The 19953-nt window shown below is 46.9% G+C and overlaps 2 protein-coding genes across 2 annotated transcripts in view; both read right to left on the bottom strand.

Moving 5' to 3' along the window:
• The window catches only part of LOC130146114 (endoplasmic reticulum-Golgi intermediate compartment protein 3-like), a 59018-nt gene that overhangs the window by 26038 nt on the left and 13027 nt on the right, over nucleotides 1-19953 (bottom strand). The window lies entirely within an intron of this gene.
• LOC130145977 (vigilin-like) lies at nucleotides 590-12936 on the bottom strand. Its single transcript, XM_056331538.1, is given in 15 exon segments — nucleotides 590-900; nucleotides 903-956; nucleotides 959-1043; nucleotides 1346-1477; nucleotides 1642-1728; nucleotides 2060-2172; nucleotides 2435-2446; nucleotides 3909-3987; nucleotides 5424-5630; nucleotides 6785-6896; nucleotides 6997-7181; nucleotides 7655-7861; nucleotides 9536-9751; nucleotides 10735-10747; nucleotides 12875-12936. Coding segments are annotated over 15 exon segments (1620 nt in total). The 3' UTR covers nucleotides 590-844.

Below are 19953 nucleotides of genomic sequence, written 5' to 3'. Positions count from 1 at the left end.
CCAAAAACCAAGTTCTAACTTTTTCTGGCCCTAAGTAGCATGTTAAGTTTTCAGCTATTCGCCTAGAATTACTAGAATTTTTATTTTTTTTTTACTCACGATGCATAACTCTAATTTTGAACATGTAACAAGCCAACACATAGACAAACAAGACACAGAGCGCCATGTCAGTTGTTACGTTCTAGGAATTCCCCAAATCTCAAGACACCCTAAATGAAGTTTTCAGCTTCCCAGATCTTAAGACAATCAAATACTCAAAACAAAGAATAAATATAAATACCTTTTACGCTGTGCAGAAGTCCTTGTCCACCTGTGTGAGAAGCCAAGGGGCAGGGGAGTCTTGCTGACAGAAGATCCAGTTGAGGGCCCCGAGAGTCCCCAGGCCCCTGGATTCCGGCACCAGCAGAGAGTTCTCCTGCCTGGTTCGCCAAATTGATGCCAAAATGGCACAGAGTAACTGCTCACAGACCAATTTTGTCTTTAAGCAGCAAAGGTATTTATTTCGTGCAACGTCAGGGAGCTAGCCGATTCGCACCACACAAACTAGCTCCCAAGTTTTCAGTGAAAAGTTAGGTATTTTATACGGTTTTCCTGAGAGGTTACACAACATCTTTACATACATAGTCATTTGATTTGGACACCCAATCATTCCATTCATAATGGGAGGGGGAATCTAGGTGGAATAGACCTTTCCATTTTCTTTCTTCAACGATTTCCTGACTTGGTGGTCTCCTTCGCTCCTTCAGGTGCCCACCTTATCTTTTCTAATTATTCAGAGTACATTCCTTTCTCAACACAAACAGAGCATTGCCAGTTATTTATTTATTTAAGACCTTGCTCTCTTTCACAGGTGCAGCAGCTGTTTCTTGGCTTTCTCCACACCCTGGGCTGGCCCCCGATGGTCACGGTGTCACTGCCAGAGCGCTTGATGGGGAAGTGGATGTGGACTCCTCCATGATGGAGCGGATGAAGCAGCCTTTGGCACCAATGAGGGAATTGTGCAGTTTGGAAGGAACAGAGACCTCCACCTCTGCGCTGTTGGCCTAAGAGAGGACAGCACCAGCCTCTTGAGTCAAGCTGCAGAAATGTGTTTGCACCCACCTTGCTTACCCTCTAACTCCCACCTTGCTAGGAGCTTTATAGAGCTGGAAGAAATGCCTGAGCAGAGGGCTTGGAGACTGGCTACTCCTGACAGGAGCAGTCACAAACTTTGGTTTACGAGTCAAGAACAGACTGACACATTTGTCTCCTCCCTGCCCTCACCCATTACAACCACATCTGTATCTGTGTCTTCTAGCAACATTTTCCAGTCCCTCAACCGCAAAAGGCCAGTTGCTTTGCTTACCAGCTCCTTCTGGATGGCAAGAATCCTGTGGCGAGCAGCCTCACAATTTGCTCTCTTGCCTGTGATAACAATTGTCTCCGAGTTGCTGTTCTTTGCCAGGAGATCAATTTTGGTGTTGCTTTCTTTATGGATCTGCCACAAAGGAAAAAAAAAATCATCTCAGAAGTGTCCCATGTCAGAAAAAAAGCCCTTGCAGGCCATATTTGACATCACCAATGAGCAGGAGGGAGCATCCAGTGGGATTTTGCTGCAGGCAGTGATCATCACAAGCACTTGAGTTAGGAAAGATAGCTCACCTTCTTGATGTTGGCACCTCCTTTCGCTATGATGTTCTTGTGGAACTGTTTGCAGATGGGGACAGAAATAGAAAAGCTGTTTTCAACCTAAGGGAAAAAGGAAGGGAGAACTGAAGATTACACTGTCGTGGCAAGTGAGGCCCGACTTCAGGAACTCTGATAAACAAGCTTTTGACAATAGGCTTAGACCCCAGGAAGTTCTCTATACGAGAGGCTTGTAAGAATAAACAAAGGCAAGTACGTTCCCCTATAGCCTCCAAATAACAGGTACTACCCCCCTGCCTCCATTCAGCCAAAACAGCATCGACAGCTCCCTCCTCTTGAGGTGTTTTAGCTCTACCCAAGCCAGTAGAGCTTTGCTTTGCCCCAGGGTTATTCAGGCACGTAGGAGGGAACAGTAGACAGAAGACCTCCTTACCAGGTCTGCCACCATCTTTTGCATGTACTCAGTGCACTTCTCCACCTCATTTTTGGGACCTCTAAGTTGGACGATGTCACTCTTGTGTGCAGGGTCTGGAAGCCGATGATAACCTGCAGGAGGTGGTCATTTATAGCCAACCCAAGCAAATGCAAGAACTCTTGTGTCAGACACATGCAAAGGTTGGGGGGATCCTACACATCCCCTTTTCTCATACAGAAAAGGGTAACCGTGTTAGCAGCCTCTGGCTGAAAGAACTATCTTCTCAGACACTTGCGCTACAGAGCCACTAAAGTTACGACTTCAGTGACGATAGGCCTACTACCCATGTAGGAAATAACCCCTCTGGATTCCTCATCTCCTAAAAAGCCTTACCTCTGGGAATTTCTCCCGGATTTCCCAGATCCGCTCACCCTTCTGCCCAGTGATGGTCCGGTGGAATTTCTGCTCAATGATTAGGTCCGCAGTGTGTTCATTTTCCTGATGAGAACAGAGCTCACGCTGAGTGTTCAGCCATATACTTTTACTTACCGGTTTGCTGCCCGACAGTTTACTTGCCAGCACTGTCCCTCTTTTCTCTAGACAAAATTCACTCTAGGTTGACAGAGAAGGGCTACCCGAGGGAACAGAGGAAGACATTTGTGAAGAGGAACTTGCACTTGTCATGAGATCCAAGTGCTCGGTGGGCAAGGGGCACACACTTGCACCCAAAGGTTACAAGGGAACACGAGAGCCCAAACCCTGCAGTCTCCCAAACATCGCATCCTACTAACTTACCATACGGGAAGCGAGTTCCAGCAGCTCTTTCTTGGCCTGTGGGTCTCCTTCAATTCTGATCAGGTTGCTCTTCTCGTTGTCCGGGGGAATACGCACAGACACCTTGTACAGATCCTTAATCCTGTTAACGTCAAGGCAAGGACTGTGGTGACGCAGTCTGCCAGGCAAAGACTTGCAAGCGAGGCACCTTGATTATCACTGCTCAGAGGCTGTTGAAGAAGTAAACCCGCCTCTGAGAAGGGCTCAGTGGGGTAGGGTCGAGACACGGGAAATTGCCTCTTCACCCTGGAATTCAGCGAGAGCAGATCTGTGCCACACAAGAACCTGTACAAGTAAATACTGTGGCATCTACAGAGCCAATTGTTCACTTGTCAGAGCGAGGCATGTTTCTTCCCCAAACAGTATCACATTTAGAGCAGAAGGTAATCATTCATTTCTACCCCAAATTCTTTGTTGGGGAGATGTTGCAGCACAATCAAACTAGCAGACTGCAACAAGGCCTTACCGTTGGTCGTATTCCACTGTCAGTGCTGTATCAACTTCCTCCAGAGGCCAGACCACACTACTGCTCCTCCATCTGACCCCCTCTCCCACAGTCCGCAGGGCTATGTAACCACTTAGCGGGAACCAGCTACACCTGCACATGGTCCATGTCAGTCAACACACTGCCTCTGAGGCAAGGCCACAGCTGCACATTATCAATGCTAATCAACCCACCGCCTTCATTCCTCTACAGGGAGAAGCTCACCAAGCAGATTTCCACCACCCACAACTGGCTGCTAAAATGTAATTCACACAGAGCAACGCTTAAAAAAAAAAAAAAAATCCAACAAATTTCCTCCAGGACACGTCAAAGTAATTCCGCTACTGTTCAAGCTCCCAAGATACTTTCACACATTAAAGCCATTGCAAGGCCTCACGGCCCATTTCTCTCCTTGTACCACCACCACTCCAGAAAAGCAGAGGAAATGTGATGGAGACAGCACACTGGGTGAGCTACAGAGCCCCTGATACGATCTACTAAACACGGAGAGTGTGAGCATGGGAAGGACTAGAAAGGCACTCCACTTACTGCTAGCTCCATTCTTGCCAATGAGGTGTCGGTGGAATTGGTGGTCAACGTTGATTTCTGCGTAATCCATCCGGTTGATCTAAAAAGAATTGTATAGGGCCAGGTAGGGTAGGCCACGGCTTCTGTCTCGTGCCCTACGTAACTGCCTACTGCCCATACTGGCACTGACTCACCAGCGGTCAGCTACAAGCACTTCTCCTGCTCTTAAGCAGAGCACAAGCATTCCTCTGGTTTGAGAAGAGAACACTGTGCTCATGAAACATTGAAAAGACTTACTTATATGCCTCTCCAGCTATAACAAAGAGAATCCTTCCTTCTCTGCACCAAAAAATTTAATGCTGACTTTTCAAGAATGCTATGGATGAGTTTCATAACCAAGGGGTGTCATCCACCTGCCACACAATTTGTCTTCTGCAAGTTTGGTTAAGCATGTCAAGACATCATATGGATGCGATAAACCCCTCATCACCTCTGCTCTGTTGCCCCTTCTTCCCCCAGTTTCTTACTGGAACTAGTAACTCCAGCTCACCAGATCCTTGACCATGACTTCAATCTGTTCCTGAGCCACATGCACATCTTCTGTAGGTCCTTCCAAAGTGATGTTATCCTCTCCTTCAGTGAATTTGATGTGAACCTTGAGATGAAAGACAATGAATCTCTTAAGAATTTTCCAAGATCCAAGCCAGGCCAATGCTGTTGGTCAGGCCTACACCATCGATCCCTGCCGCTAAGAGACGTGCTCCTTCCCAAAAAGCCCAAACAAACTCCCCACAATTTTACGAGTCAGTAACTTAACAATTTTGGCCATATGGCGTGCCTAGAGCCCAAGGCTCTGGTGCTGTCTCGGAGTCTGCAAGGGCTTTGGAGAAGTTACTCATCTAGCCTTTATCTAGATACTGTCTAACTCACCAGGGAGAAGCCTTGTTGCAGTCGGCATTTCCAGGTATCCTACTACATCAGTTCTCAAAACAGCACCACATAAAGCTTCCTTGGAAGGGCTCTACCCAGGACAATGTCATAGGATGAGCAGTGTTTGCACCAGTAAAAGAGAGGGTTCCCTTTAATAGCAAAGATCTGTGTCATTTCCCCCTGGGTTTACCCACGCTAGAATACACCTCTCTCTTCCGTGACAAGTGATCTGGACTAAACCATTTTCTACACCGGGGGTGCTAAGCTAACCAGCTCATCCATACCTTTGGCATCCGCTGAGTTATTTTGGCCAGGTTCTGTCCTTTCTTTCCAATAATGAAACGATGAAGCCAAGAGGGGGCAGAGACTGAGGAGACGGTAAAACTGTTGGTCTGAGAGACAGAAAAACAGAGAAGCTGTTTGATGGACAAACTGGAAGAGGCCTTCACAACAATTCCGTTCCAATTCCCATGCTGCACCTCCGGTATTGACTTCTAAGCTGCACCTCTAATGGCCCAAGAGAGTCCACCCCCGCGACACCTGTCAGTGCTCACAAATGTATCTTCATGGGACCTTCAAAGGAGGCCTAGCCCATCTTGTCAGTACCTTTGCATAGACTTCAGTCAATGCTTGCCCAAGTTTTTCAGGCTCGCCTCGCAGTATCACCATCTCCGAGCTACTGTCAGTGGGTGGGATCTCGACAGAGACTCCAGTCTTCTCCAAGATCTCCTGCAGGGAATTCCCCTTGGGGCCGATGACATACTTGTGCTGGGACTTCTTCACCTCCACTGCAATGGTAGTAGTCGTCTTCTTCTGTAGGGGCAGAGACACTGAGGCATCAATCACAAGGGAGTGGGGAAGGACAAGAGCGACAGGAAGAGGCACAAGATGCAGTCAAACTCTGCACCCAGCAAAGAGCAAAGCCAAGCTGAGCACAGTGGCTCGGCAGTACCCCAGCACCCCTTGGACCCCTGCCTACAGAAAGCCTTGTGCTCAAAAATTCACAGGGGAAGTACAAAACTAGCATGCTGTGTCAAGCTCCCTGGGACACGGCATGGAAGAGACCACAAACGCACACAGGCATGTCGTCGTCCCCGTCCCCATCCCCCCTGTTGCACAACAGGGTTCAGCTCCCAGCCATCTCCCAGGCAGTGCTGTAATGCAACACTATGCAGGCTATAAGCTAATTATCCCCGTTGAAATCCAGACTGGTACAAATACAGACCTAACCATGAGGAAAAACAGCCCAACAGCCCACAACAAGGATATTCACAGCAACGTTGGCAGTGGGAAATAAACTGGAGTGACATTCACTCTTCAGCAACTTCTACTTTGTAAAAGAAGAGACTTAAACTCTTGTGGGTTACTCTAGGTTTGCAGTTTTAATCGGTACAGCAGCGTTGGGTCACCTCCGCAGAGAGTGACAAGGTTACAGGATTTTTAGCTCCACATTTATAGTCTCTACAAAGCATTACCTAATCTATTGGTTTCAAACAAGTCTTTTATTAGTCATTATCTTGACAGTCAGTTTCACAAGTTGTTCTATATCTTGACCACTTCGCCATTTTACTTTTTCTTTCAAGGATGATTGCTTCAGGTTCTGCACGTCTCAGTTCTGAGTAATCACAATAGACAATCTCCACCGTCTCAGCCTCCTACAGGTCAGGGTCTTCTGTTCTTAGAAACTTCTTTTAACTGTCAGGTACAGTCTTACTAATGTTAAACTTTCATTGTCTAGCATCTATTTACTGACGGCACTTGCAGTCCTGCTCTGGGGCTATACAGGGGACAAAGCTGAGGTGTACAGCCTACAGTAGCACTGACCCGGCATTTTCCTCCAACAACTTATGTAGCAACTTTGATACTGTCAGCTGGCCACCACTGTAGACTTCACACTTCTATTCTTCCTTAGTAGCACCGGTGTGAACAAGAGCCAGGGGAGCTCTTGGTGGCCTGCTAATTCCCACGATACAGAAAAGCGAGAAATCTGTCACCTCCCGGATAGTATCAGCCCAGCTCCCACTCTGCTGAGTGAGGAAACGGTAAGATTCGGGGTCATGTACTACAAGGGCTGCTGAGCTAGATGCAACAGAGGGATGCACAAAAGTAGAACAAGAAGGGAAGAGTGCCTAGGAGCAGGTGCCAGGGGAAGGTGGGAAGCGTTATGGACCATCCGTACCTTCTCCTCATAGATCGAGCTACAGCCTGGGCTAGCTGCTCCTTTTCTCCAGTGAAGACTATCTCTGTCTTGTTGATGACACTGGGTGGAGGAATGTTGATGCGTGTCCCTGTGTCCTGCGTGAGCTCACTCACCAGCTTGTTGTAAGGGCCAGCAATGAAAGGGTGGTACACGGCATGCTTATCCTGGAAGAGCCCACAACAGACCTTGCTGGGAACTGCCCTCTCTATTACAGTCTCTGCCAGGCACAGCTAAGTTCCCAGGGCTGTCTTGCCTGACGCTCTGGCCCAAGCAATCTTCTCAGTTTGCGGGCTTGTAGATCTCCACCTCTTTCAATCTACAAATACGGTTGCTGCTGCTGCTCCTTATTTACGATATTCATCCCTGTGATCTCCTGCCTTATCTCAGCTGGCACCTAAGACACTTCACTTCAACTATCAAATGCTTGTTTTGACTTCAGAGATGGACAAAACGCAGCACAAGAAGTTGCAGGACCTGGCAGCGGTGCTCATACAGCCAGTGGCACAGTATACGTCTCCATTCAGGCTAACATTAGCCACTGACTGTAGCCATGGTGGCTACAAACTTCAACTATACCATGGGGAAGCAAAATAGCTGACCAGGTAATGCCATGAGAGAGATCACAGTACTGAGGTACCTGCTCAGCAGAGATAAGCACGATCTCGTGCCGGGCCTTCTCAATCCCTTCTTTAGTGCCGCTGATCTTGATCTGGTTGCTGGGGTCATCTGGGCAGGGGATCTGCATTTTGGTTGCAGTTTTGAGCTTCAGGTCCTGCAGCTTCTCACCATTCTTTCCAATGACAGAACGGTGGTGCGCCTTGGGGATGGCAACTGTTGCTGAAGCCTGCAGCACAAGAACCAAGCATCTGTGAAAAGCCTTGCCTGCACTGGCAGATCCACAGGAACAGAGCCAGGGAAAGCAAGGTAGATGCTGCTCAGTGGTGCTACTGAGGAGCAGACAACACCTTTCCAGCACATTCTGTTTGAGAGCTGACACTGCACCAGTTGATCTACAGTGCCTCTACGCCAGGAGTATAAACCCCACCTTTCCCTCAAAACCCTTCTGATTGCACAGGAGCAGTACTCTGAATTAGCAAAGGCCTTCCGACACAGACGAGGAGGTGCCTATCCTCTAGCGTAAGACACTGCATCAGTACACCAGACAACAACTGAGCTGACAGCTCACAGGTGGAGTTTATCTGAACTCTGACATCTGCTGCCAAGGCTATAGAGAACAGGACATACAGTATGACTCCTAGGAAAGAGAAATTCAACACCAGAAACCTACTGCAGGAGGCAGGCAGCTAGCAGACGCTTACCGCTACTTAAGTGCTAAGGGGTCTTCAAGTGTAACACATGCTGCTCCTGGGACTGCTTCTAGAAGGCCCCACATGGAAAAAGGGGTCCTTCTGTGAGCTTCTCTCAATCTAGCATTAAAGGGCTGGTCTATACAAGGGCTTCCTGACTTCTTCCCTTCTCACTAAGTTTTTACAGGTCTGGTAGCTGATGACTGCTGTCGTGCTCTTGATCCCTGTGATTAGGTAACGACTAACAGCAATCAGACAATGAAAATTCAAGCTATAATGGAAAAAATAAAAGATGAAAAAAAGATCACTCGGTGTGGCTTTTCAGCTCTGTGCTCCTGTCCTGAAGCCAGCCAAGCCTAAGAGAAGCTGGAATACAGACACACCTTCCAGACCTGGGGCCGGGGCAGTAGGAGGTATATTTGAGAACAGTGGCTCACGGATCTGTGGCGGCACGACCTGAACTGTTTTTTCAGATGCACATTGTGGATGTAGGGTTTCGTTCCTTTCTCTTTCCTCTGGCAGGGTATGACACAGGGGCTGAACAGCACTAAGCAGACATGGTATTAACATTGCATTAACTACCTTTGGCATTATACTTTAAAACACACTGTAACACCTGGCTGCGATACATCCTAACAGGAGCTACCACCTTGACTATGAGCTCAAGAACCTTAAGGTAAAAGATCAAAACCTAGGGGACTGAAGCAACCGAAACAACAGGGTTGTGGCTCCTTACCAGTGTGGCTTGAGTTACACAATGCAGAACCCTGACCCAAAGCTTTCGGCTTTTGGCAGGACTTCCTTTTCTCTACTTTTCTTTCTCCCAGCCTTCCACATTCTCCTCTGAAGGACTTCAGGAAAAGCACCGTCCCGTTCTCACACACTACTAGCTTTGTGTATGAGGCTCCTGCACCCCCTCCAGCACCAGCACCTCAGCACAAAGTCACTGGTTGCAAATCAAGTGTTCCAGAGATTGCAGACTCCACGCTTCATGCAACACCACGGCCTGTAATTACCTTGGAACCCTATTTTAAGCCTCATTTCCAGTCCAAATTGCCAATTGGGTGCTTTGAAAACATATGGCAAAGCTGAATTAGTCACGTAATGACATACCTCTCTGGCTTACAAGCACACGTGCCCAAGGGTCTCAAAGCATTTGCGAGTCTTGGGGAAGAGCAAAGATGAAGGGAGAAACAGTTAGATGCCCTCACCCGAGTCTGCAGTCGAGCGACAATCTCCTTCTGAGCCTTCGTGACTGCTTCCAGCTTGCCAGAGACCATGATCGAAAGGCCCTGGTCCTTCGCAAGAGACAGCTCCAGGTGAGCTCCTGTCTTCTGCATGATGTCAAGGCAGATCTTGGCCTGCTCGCCTTCTCCAAACTGATTCGTGTCCTTGTATTTCCTCTCCTCCAGTGGCACATGGAACACCTGCTCAGCCACGGGACAGACAAAAGGAGGGCACAGCAAGGTGTCAGTATGCTTTTGATTGTCAGTGCCTCCCTCTCTTATTGCCATACAGGAGGACTTCACTGGCGTACTAAGTTCCCAGATTTAGGCGACCCATCAGCCTTTCCAGTGGAGACACCAGCTGCAGTACGAGGGCACCGCAGCAGGCAGTCTGTCCCAAACGGAGTGCTTTCCTAAAGAACATGCTATTGCAGGGGGGAGGGGGATAGTTCAACAGTTGGCTGCTTAAAACCAAAAAACACCCCAACAAAGGAGACTTTTTCTTCTTTTCAAGGAGTCAAGGACTTTGAAGGCGTGTACAGCTGAGGTTAACTTCCAGAACAAGGGCTGCAGAATCACAACACACAGTATTGCTTGGAGCCTGTGCTGTAGCGGAGGGCAAACACGTGTCTGGTGACCGTAAAGGCAGGTAAAGGCTTGTGTGACCCAGAGAACTGGGGAACCTCCATCCTGGAGATGGACACGTCCCCACACAATCTGTTCTAACTTTGAAATTGTTCATTTTGTGTGGAGGGGTTAGACCAAGAGGCATCCAGAGTCCTTTCCACCTGTATTTTTCTGTGGTTCTGTGCCTGATCCCACTGACCTGTGTGGTTTGCTTTATGAGGAGTGAAAGAAAGAGAAAAAAGCATTATGAAACATGTAGAAATGGAGCAATATTTCTGTGTGCTGCAAGCTCTGCCGGGGAGCAGATGCTAGCTGCCTTTTTTCTTCCGGATGAATTTATTTAACCGCAAAGACAACTGCTGTTGCTGTGGCATTGCTAGATGGAGCTGTACATAGACTTGGGGCAAGTGGGAATGTTGAGGGGAGCATTTGGGAAGGCAGGGAGTCCATGCTGGTAGCAGCACTTGCCCTGCCAGGGGACCGAGCAGGGCTTTGGGAGGGGGTGCTGGGGAGTCCCTTGTATTGCTTCTCTGCAGGAGCAGCTGTGACTGGCTTACCTGGATGATGAGCCTAACGAGAGAAGGTTACTTGTTGGGCTCACATCCCCAAGAGTCTGCACCTGAGACCTGACCTTTGTTTTCCTTTCATGCCAGGCCTTCCTAGGCCTTGAGATGTTGCTGTGGGCTCAGGTGGGCAGTTAAGGAGGGATTAGCTCCCAGGGAGACGGGATGTGTTGCAAGAGTTGTGCTCTCTGGGAGACAAACAAGCTTTGTGGGCCGAGAACAGCAGGACTAACGATGGGCATTTCTGGAGGGTTTTGCACCTTCAGGGCTCTTGGCAAATGTCAGCCAGTTTGTCTGCTGCCCTGCAACTGCTGCTTACTGGGAAGGAGAAATCCTGCTCTCCCAAGTGAATGCTCCTCACCAGCTGCTTTTCAGCTGACTTTGCCAGCAAGACTAAAACAAGGGCTGCCCTTCTGTGCGGGTGAATAACGGGCCATATATGATTTATTTAAAGAACGGTGTGCTCATGTTTATCTGAGGAGACCCTTATTGTTGACTTCAGGACGTACTAAATCCTCAAATGGGTGACATAGGGAGTGTGCTAATTGTCCAGGCACACGCTATGTTAATATTGTTAACTTGAAGATATACTAAATCCTTGAATGGGAGTGTGCTAGTTGTCCAGGCACGAGGGATGTTAATGTGTTCCCGGAAAGTTAATGAATAGACATGAGTGACTTGTATAAAGAGAGGGCTGAAAGGTTCCCTTGGGGTGCATGACATTGGTGGAGCATCTTAAGTTAGTTGGTGTAGTATTTTATAAATGGATTTTAACAGGAACTGACATTTATGCAGAAGACATATGTGAAGAACCTACTGTTGAACACTAAAACCATTCACATTTTAAAAAAATTGAAACTGAGGTCTAAGTGAAGGCAGTTAGCCACTGAAACAACTTCTAAAAGAAGTAGAACATCTGTCCCCTTTGCTTTTGCATCAAAACCGGATTCATTTCTAGGTGGTGTATTCAGACCTAAATTAAGCCTAAGTTACAGGTCTCTGAACTACAGCGCAGAGAACCCCTCCACAGACCGCATTCTCAAACGAGAAATAAATGCACGTATGATTTTGTTACATGTACAAACACATAACATTAAGCATTATATGTTGGTGATGTGGTAATGTGATGGCTATTTAACAATGATCCTTCCTCATCAGGAGAAACAGGATTTCTCTTGTTTGGAGATAGACACAGCTTTGAGATTGTTATAAACTGAGACCACAACGGATCATAATCCAATTAAAATTTTATTAATTATAGCAAGTAGAATATGAGCAAAAACAGCGCTGGACGACAGGGGAGTCTGCGCTCCGCCAACTGCCGTCCTGAGCAGTTCAAACAGTCCCTTTTTATACATCTTTACTCCCGTGTTCATGAGGTAGTGGAGGTACTCTGCGCATGCTTCAGTTGTTGTTAGGGGGTCGTTTTCTGCCTCCTGGTGGTCGTTGAGGCCGAAGTAAGAAGTCTTCCTCCTTCGTCCCATAGCTGACCCCTCACTCATCTGTCCTTATATGGGGTTGTTTGTCCTGTTTCTGTCGGTTCCTGCACATCTGGCGGTTATCTTATCTTGCACAAGCGGTATCTGGTTTAGTTTGTGTAAGCGATTGTGGTTATCCTATCTTACACAAGCGGTGTCTGGTGGCTGTTTGCATAAGCGATTTCATATCTTTTGTTGCCTAACCTTTACATTGGGCTTAACATAAATCTTAATAAACAATACCCTAGACCATAGTTTCTTACAATCCCCCCTTTTTCTTTTTTTTCCTTTTATTGTTTATTAAACACTACTTTCATTCTCGGCACTGCAAGCAAACCTTTTTCCACAATCCCAACATTTATCATAACACTCACAAGGTAATACCTCACAATTACAATAGGCATAGTTCTCACGTGGCATAACGCATTCACAACAATCTTCATCCTCATTAATAGATACACTCTTATATTTTGCCCCAGACCTCGTAGTTAAAAATAAGCAGTTTAGCTATGTCAAACCGTTCTTTAATAAAGTGTAAAATATAGCGTAATATACAAGGCCCAAATATAAGTCCCAAAATCAACATGATAAGCGGTCCTGCTAAAGTGGACAACAAAGTGGTTAGCCAAGGTGAAACATTAAACCAGTTTTCATACCATGGCCTGCCCGCCTCACGATCCTTCTTACGTTGATCTAACCTTTTCCGGAGTTCAGACATGGTGTCCTGGACTACTCACGTATGGTCAGCAAAAGAACAACATTCTTCATTGAGAGCTACACATAACCCTCCTTCCTTTAAGAACAATAGATCTAATCCTCTTCTATTTTGCAGCACTACTTCTGATAAAGACTTTACTGAAGTGGCTAAATTTTGGATAGATTGTTCTATTTTTGCTAAATCCTCATCTACAGCCATCTGCAAACTTTGTCATTCCTGACCTTTTACTAGGGAGGCTATGCCTGTACCTGCTCCAACTCCGCCCGCTATCAGCAGTGTAGCTAGGGTTACCACTGTAATTGGCTCTCGTTTTTGTCTATTCAGGTCTCCTTCAAAGTGGCGTAACACCTCCTCGGAGGTGTGATAGATCAGACGAGGAACAATAATCACCTGTACGCAAAACTGAGATTGATTAAACACGTTTAGGGATAGGCAAGGCGTTACTCCGATGTCTGAACAAACCCATTTAGCTCCTGGTGTCGGGATAGCCCATTAGTCATTTTGATTCTTGTGTTTCTCTATATTGGTGTTAGTGACTGTTCGGTTGCACAAAGGCTGATACTTTTCGGGCACTGTACCTATACATTTTCCTTGACCTGTTACTAATTGAATAGTAATTCCTTGCGTATGGTTCCTCTGGTCATTCCATGGGCATTCTCGTGGGTTTGAACCATTAGACCATTGAATCCTACCTGGTTTTCCAATTGCCTCAAAATATGGTGGTTTAACATTATAACATAACCAGCATTCCTCAGTTAAATTTGGTTTGCTTTCATTAAGGGCACGATAAGAGGCTTGCATTAGATTCCATAAGGGGGTTTTTGGATTCTGACAACTCTAGATCCCTGGATAAAGAAAATTCAGTCACAGTGTCATTAGTTGTTTCCCAAAGCGAGTCTGGAGAAGGGGTTACAACAATTACGGGGGCAACCTTTTTTTTTCAGAGGAAGTGGGTGGATTCAGGACCAGGTTTGGTCCTACTGGTAAGGGATCGTGTGGAAGCTTTTCCTTTATTACTTTAATAAAACCCCCTCGGTCTGGCCCTGGTTCTCTGATTCTAACTCCCCACATCTTTCCTACTAACCAACTATCATCTGTAGGACTTGATATATTTATTTCCAGATATTGACAGTTTGACGAGTATTGTCCCCCTAATATATGTCCATTGTAAGTATATGAAGGTGGGTTACAGCCTTGGGGTCCCCAACTAATTTTCAAATATTTATCATTATTAATTCCCCATTCTAGGGCCATTGTTTCACATCCCCAGTATGCGCAATAATAATGTCCAGGGTAATTACAGTATTCTTTCCCTGGATTAGAGGCAGGACAAAAATAAGTTGAACTTTTATTACCTTGCCATCCTTGTCTTTTGCATACAGGAGTGAATTGCCCGATTAGTTGACATGGAGTTACGTTGAATGTTGGGCTGCCAGGTCCTTGAAATTCACCAACGACTTGGCTTGTATCTAATTGCAATAATTTCCAGCTCATTGGCTCATGAGGGTTTCCATCTGCTTGGGTTATTATCAATAACAGAACTAACGGCATAACAGGAAAAAGGGTGTCTGTCAATTTTGCCAATTTAAGTATATTTTTACCAGTCCTGGGGAAGTTCGGCCGTTGTTGCTTTTGTGTCCCATTGTTCTGGTTCTTTTCTCCACAGTTTGTTCCTCCTCTGCCTTGCCCGTCGACTCGGTTGCTTCGAGCCACGGGGTGTACCATCTTCTCGGCAGCAAGGGAATTCTTCAGGAGAACAGCTGTTTTGGGCTTTCTGCCTGTTTACATAGGCTTCCCACTTTGCAGCTTTAACTAATGGGGCAAAGCAAGACACGGTTAGTACTTCCCTTCTGCACTTTATAGTCAAGATTTCAGCTATAAAGGGGACTGGTTCGTTGGTAACAATAATATTGAGGTTTTGGTGTTTTGGTTTTTTTTTTTTTTTTTTGGCAAAAATTTCCCACCACTCATGGGATTCTCAAATAATTTCTTGTTTAGACTCTAATCGTTTTAATTTCCACTCAGTGAGAGTTCTTTGGATTTTCCAACACTGTGTGTAAACTCCTATTGGAGGGTATCCACATTCACAGTGTGTCTACCATTTATCCTGGCATACCTTACACCTAAAATAAGCAAATGGATAACAATTACAGTTCAAATTATTACACCTAATTCATATATCTAGAGTGCATATATTATTTGCATCAGCATATCTTCTATATTCAATATTGTGTGGTTGCATAAGTTTAGCAATTTCTTTCAACACACTTTGTACGCTTCCATATATAATAGATAAAAAAATTATAGCAAATATAAACAGCAATACACACTTTATACCAAAAGGTAATGCGGCAAAATAATCAAATAAAGTCTCTATCATTACGTTATCTTTTCAGGGTTATCCACAAATTGTAACTTTTCTTGTGATACCCGTAGGCCCTTTTGTGCAAGAAAGTTTAGGAGTCGAATGCTTTCTTTTCTTACATCCTCCTTATTATTCCCTGCTATGAGCAGATCATCTACATACTGTAACAGCACGTTTCCCGTTTGTACCTGGTATTCTTTTAAGAGCTCTTCCAGGGCCTGTCCAAACAGATTAGGGGACTCAGTGAACCCTTGGGGGAGCACGGTCCATCTCAATTGCTGCCTACGGCCTGTCTCTATGTCTTCCCAGTCAAAGGCAAAATAATCACGGCATTCTTCTGCCAGTGGACAGGCCCAAAAGGCATCCTTTAAATCAGCCACACTATACCAGGAGTTATGGGGTCCTAGCTTGCTTAGCAGTGTGTATGGATTTGCTACTACAGGGAACCGGGTGATAGTTCTTTTGTTTATTTCCCTTAAATCATGTATGAGCCGATATTTCCCATTTGGTTTCTTTACAGGCAGAATGGGGGTGTTAAAGGGTGACATACAAGGCTCTAAGATTCCTTGTGCTAACAATCGATCAATTTCTGGTTTTAATCCTCTCCGTCCTTCTAGGGATATGGGATATTGCCTTACCCTCACAGGTATGTGGGGTTCGGAAATTTGGATTTTAATCGGTGGGATTTCCAGTCTACTAATTGTGTCTGGAGAGTACCAGACATCGGGGTTAATTTGTTTTTGATTATCCACGGTCAAAGGATAAGCAGACACCGTTAGTTCTTGATTTTTTACTTTAATTTCTAATTGCAATTCAACAATTAAATCTCGTCCTAACAGATTAAATTCTGCTTCAGGGACGAGCAAGAGTTCACCCATTCCAAATTTATTTTCAGTTTCGAATACCACATTTTTGATTTTGCTTACTTTAAAGGGTTCTCCTTTTGCCCCAATTACTTGTACTTTTTTTTTTTCAGGGGAAGCTTTACATCCCTCAGGTATTTGCCTAATAGTCGATTTCTCAGCTCCAGTGTCTACTAAAAAGGTGAACCCTTGTTTATGGGGACCTATTTTTAATTTTATCAAGGGCTCATGATGACTCCGGTCCCCTAAGATATAGAGCCCCTGACTCTCCTATTCCGTTTTCAATATTTACTCATCCCTGATCCTTTCTCTGCAATTCTTCTTTATGTGTCCCTTCTTTCCACAGTAAAAACAACATCCCTGTTCCTTCTTTACTACTACGTTCCCTTGTTTCTTTTCAGCAGATCTGTGTTCACCAGTCCGCCCTTTGTGATTCTCTCTGACCGCTGCTACCATCATTTTTACTTGTCGCTTGCTGCTCTCTTCTTCCCGCCTTACGTAGACTTTCTGAGCTTCCCTCAATAATTCATCCAACCCACTATTCTGCCAGTCTTCTAACTTTTCAATCTTCTTTCTGATATCTTCCCATGATTTTGCCACAAACTGAGTTTTGAGGAGCGCTTACCCTAAAGGGTCGTCTGGATTTATCCCAGAGTACAGCTGAAGGGCTTTCCTCAGTCGTTCCAGCCACTCAGTAGGGCTTTCATCTTTCTTTTGCATTTCATTAAATGCTTTATTGATATTCTGGCCATGGGGTACTGCTTCTCTAATCCCCTGAATTACTATAGTTCTCAGGTCCTGCATATGAGTTCTATGCACCGGATCCTGATTATCCCAATTAGGTCTTTGAAGTGGCCATTTAATATCTGCTTGAGGTCCCTGGGCATGTTGAGCATCCCACAGTCTCATTCCTGCTCGTCTAATCATATCTCTTTCCTCGGTAGTAAATAATTGACCAAGGATAGATTGCATCTCATCCCAAGTATAAAGGTTTGGTCCCAAAAATTGATTTAATCTTTCTGCCACTCCGAGTGGGTCCTCAATTAAGTTTCCCATCTCGATTCTTTTAAAATCTCGTAGGTCAGCCGAGTTCAGGGGTACGGAAATATATCCGATCACAGGTTGAGGTCCCCCCATGGGTATTACCCTTAGGGGGTATATCTGAGCTGCCCCTTTTTGACTTCTAGTTACGCATCTAGGAGGAGGGGGAGACCCTGGTGGGGGAGTGGGCGCTCTGGGGACCTCTGGAGGGGCTGCGGGAGCAGGAGGAGGAATGTAAGGAGGGGGGGTTAGAAGGGTTTCATCTAACTCTTCCTTCTTTTTTCTTTGTTTAATTTTTATTTCATTCAGCGGGTAAAGTCTAGCTCCCGGTCTTTCTAGCCACGCTTCCGCATATTGACTCTCCTCCGGGTTAAGGGGTTTTTTTATTATTAACCCAGAGGTTTAATTGCTGTCTTACCCAATCTTCTTCTGACCCATAGACTGGCCAAAATACATTTTTAGAAATCTTCTTCCCTCCCCATATCTTAGTACAATATTCTATCATCTTCTGCTTATCTTTCCCTAGGGTTCCAGGGAAATATCTCCAATTGTCTAAGATATATGCCAGAGGGGTATTCTTAGGTACAGTGGGTACCCTTCCCATGGGAGTCGAAGGCTTGCTGCCCTTCGCCCCCATCACTGGAATATCCACAAACATACACTCACTCGCTCCCCTTGTTCCTGGCCCAGTCCCTCGCGGGAGATGGGAGACGCAGTAATTAAGAGTCCGCACTCGCTTGGTTCAGTATATCGAACCTCTCACTCGTTATATTCCAGGAGACCCAATCCCGCCCGAACGGCAAACCCGCGAACAAATTCGCAATATACTTACGCGTCCTGCGTCTTCGTCCGGACTCCCGTGCACAGAATTTTATGGGATTTTACCGGTCCTTTTTTGCTCAATATCCTAGAATTTAGGTTCGTCGGTAAGGTTGGAGTAAGCTGTTGGTCGCGGGGCCGCGAAATGTCACGGGGTGCCTCCCCGGAGGACCAAAGCCCACCGTTCCTTATCCGAGTCACGGCACCAGAAATTGTTATAAATTGAGACCACAACGGATCATAATCCAATTAAAATTTTATTAATTATAGCAAGTAGAATATGAGCAAAAACAGCGCTGGACGACAGGGGAGTCTGCGCTCCGCCAACTGCCGTACTGAGCAGTTCAAACAGTCCCTTTTTATACATCTTTACTCCCGTGTTCATGAGGTAGTGGAGGTACTCTGCGCATGCTTCAGTTGTTGTTAGGGGGTCGTTTTCTGCCTCCTGGTGGTCGTTGAGGCCGAAGTAAGAAGTCTTCCTCCTTCGTCCCATAGTTGACCCCTCACTCATATGTCCTTATATGGGGTTGTTTGTCCTGTTTCTGTCGGTTCCTGGACATCTGGCGGTTATCTTATCTTGCACAAGCGGTATCTGGTTTAGTTTGTGTAAGCGATTGTGGTTATCCTATCTTACACAAGCGGTGTCTGGTGGCTGTTTGCATAAGCGATTTCATATCTTTTGTTGCCTAACCTTTACATTGGGCTTAACATAAATCTTAATAAACAATACCCTAGTCCATAGTTTCTTACAAGATCAACCCATTTCTTCAGCCAGCTTACATTTTTCTGGACTTTTCAACTTCAGCCATGGCAACTAATCTAAAAAGTAAGCATCATATCTTTCCCTTTTCACATACACACACACAATTTTTAAAAAACACAGAAACAACCAAAGGAAAGCGAAGCCAGACGCCGTTAATGATATTCACAGAGGAAGAATGCATCACTTAGTCCTCAGAGCAGACTTTAGGGGACAGAAACAGCAAACACTTGTTACCAGTATTTATCCTAGCTAGTGCTAGCCAAGTGGGAAGGCCTCATTCTGTAAGAGTACTTGGTGATACGAAGGGTCTGCTAAATGGCATTTTTGCTTCCTCCTTTCATCCAATTCAGTCACCAGAATTCAGAAAAACCTGCTCAGCTGTTTTTCTTTCTCAGCATTTGTTATTTTTCGTTCCATTCCTATAATAAACTGTGCAGTCTGCTAGATTGCTTCTTGCAGTACTCATTTTATTTCGCTAGATGGCAGCGGTGCTCCAGCCAAACTAAGGGCCATCGCGCCGTCCCAACTAAGGGCAGCGCATGCGCAGAATCCGCTTGACGCCTCGGGGCGGGGCTTGTGGCTGCGCACGCGGCCCCGGGAGGCGGGTTCACGGCCGGCCCGCGCGGCGCGCCGGGAGCCCGGGAGCCGTTCGGGCCGGGACGTGCGGCGGCGCTGGGTGAGCGGGCGGGCCGGGGGCGGCCGGCGGCCGAGCCCGGGCCTCCCCGTCGGGCAGCGGCCGGCTGGGGGGGACGTGGCGGGCCGGCGCTCGGCCGCGGCAGGGAGCGCCTGGTGCCGGCGGCGGGCGGGCTGAGGCGGGCGGCCCGGCCCGGGCCCGGCGGGGCTGCCGGCGGTTCTCGTCTCCCCGGCAGTGGCGGTGGTCAGCGGGCTGCTCGCGGGGCTGCCTTTTTTTTTTTCTCGGAGCCGCGCCGCTACCTCAGCGAGGAGGCGAGGAGCGGCGGCGGGGCGGCCCCGGTGCTCCCTTGTGGCGGCGGGGCCCGGGAGGGGGGTCGGCCCGCGGCGCCCTGCCGCCCCCCCGCCGCCCCCGGGCTGCCCGGGCAGCCGCCGCAGCTCTGCGCGGGGCTTTGTCTTTCCCCCAGCCGCTGGCCGGGGCCGTGGCAGCGGGCTGGGGCTGCCGCCCCCCGCGGGCCGCAGGGGCTGCCTTGGGG

Source organism: Falco biarmicus, chromosome 3, assembly GCF_023638135.1.
Source record: "Falco biarmicus isolate bFalBia1 chromosome 3, bFalBia1.pri, whole genome shotgun sequence".
NCBI lineage: Eukaryota > Metazoa > Chordata > Aves > Falconiformes > Falconidae > Falco > Falco biarmicus.
The sequence above is the reverse complement of the archived record's forward strand: the minus strand, read 5'-3'. Positions and strand labels throughout refer to the sequence as shown.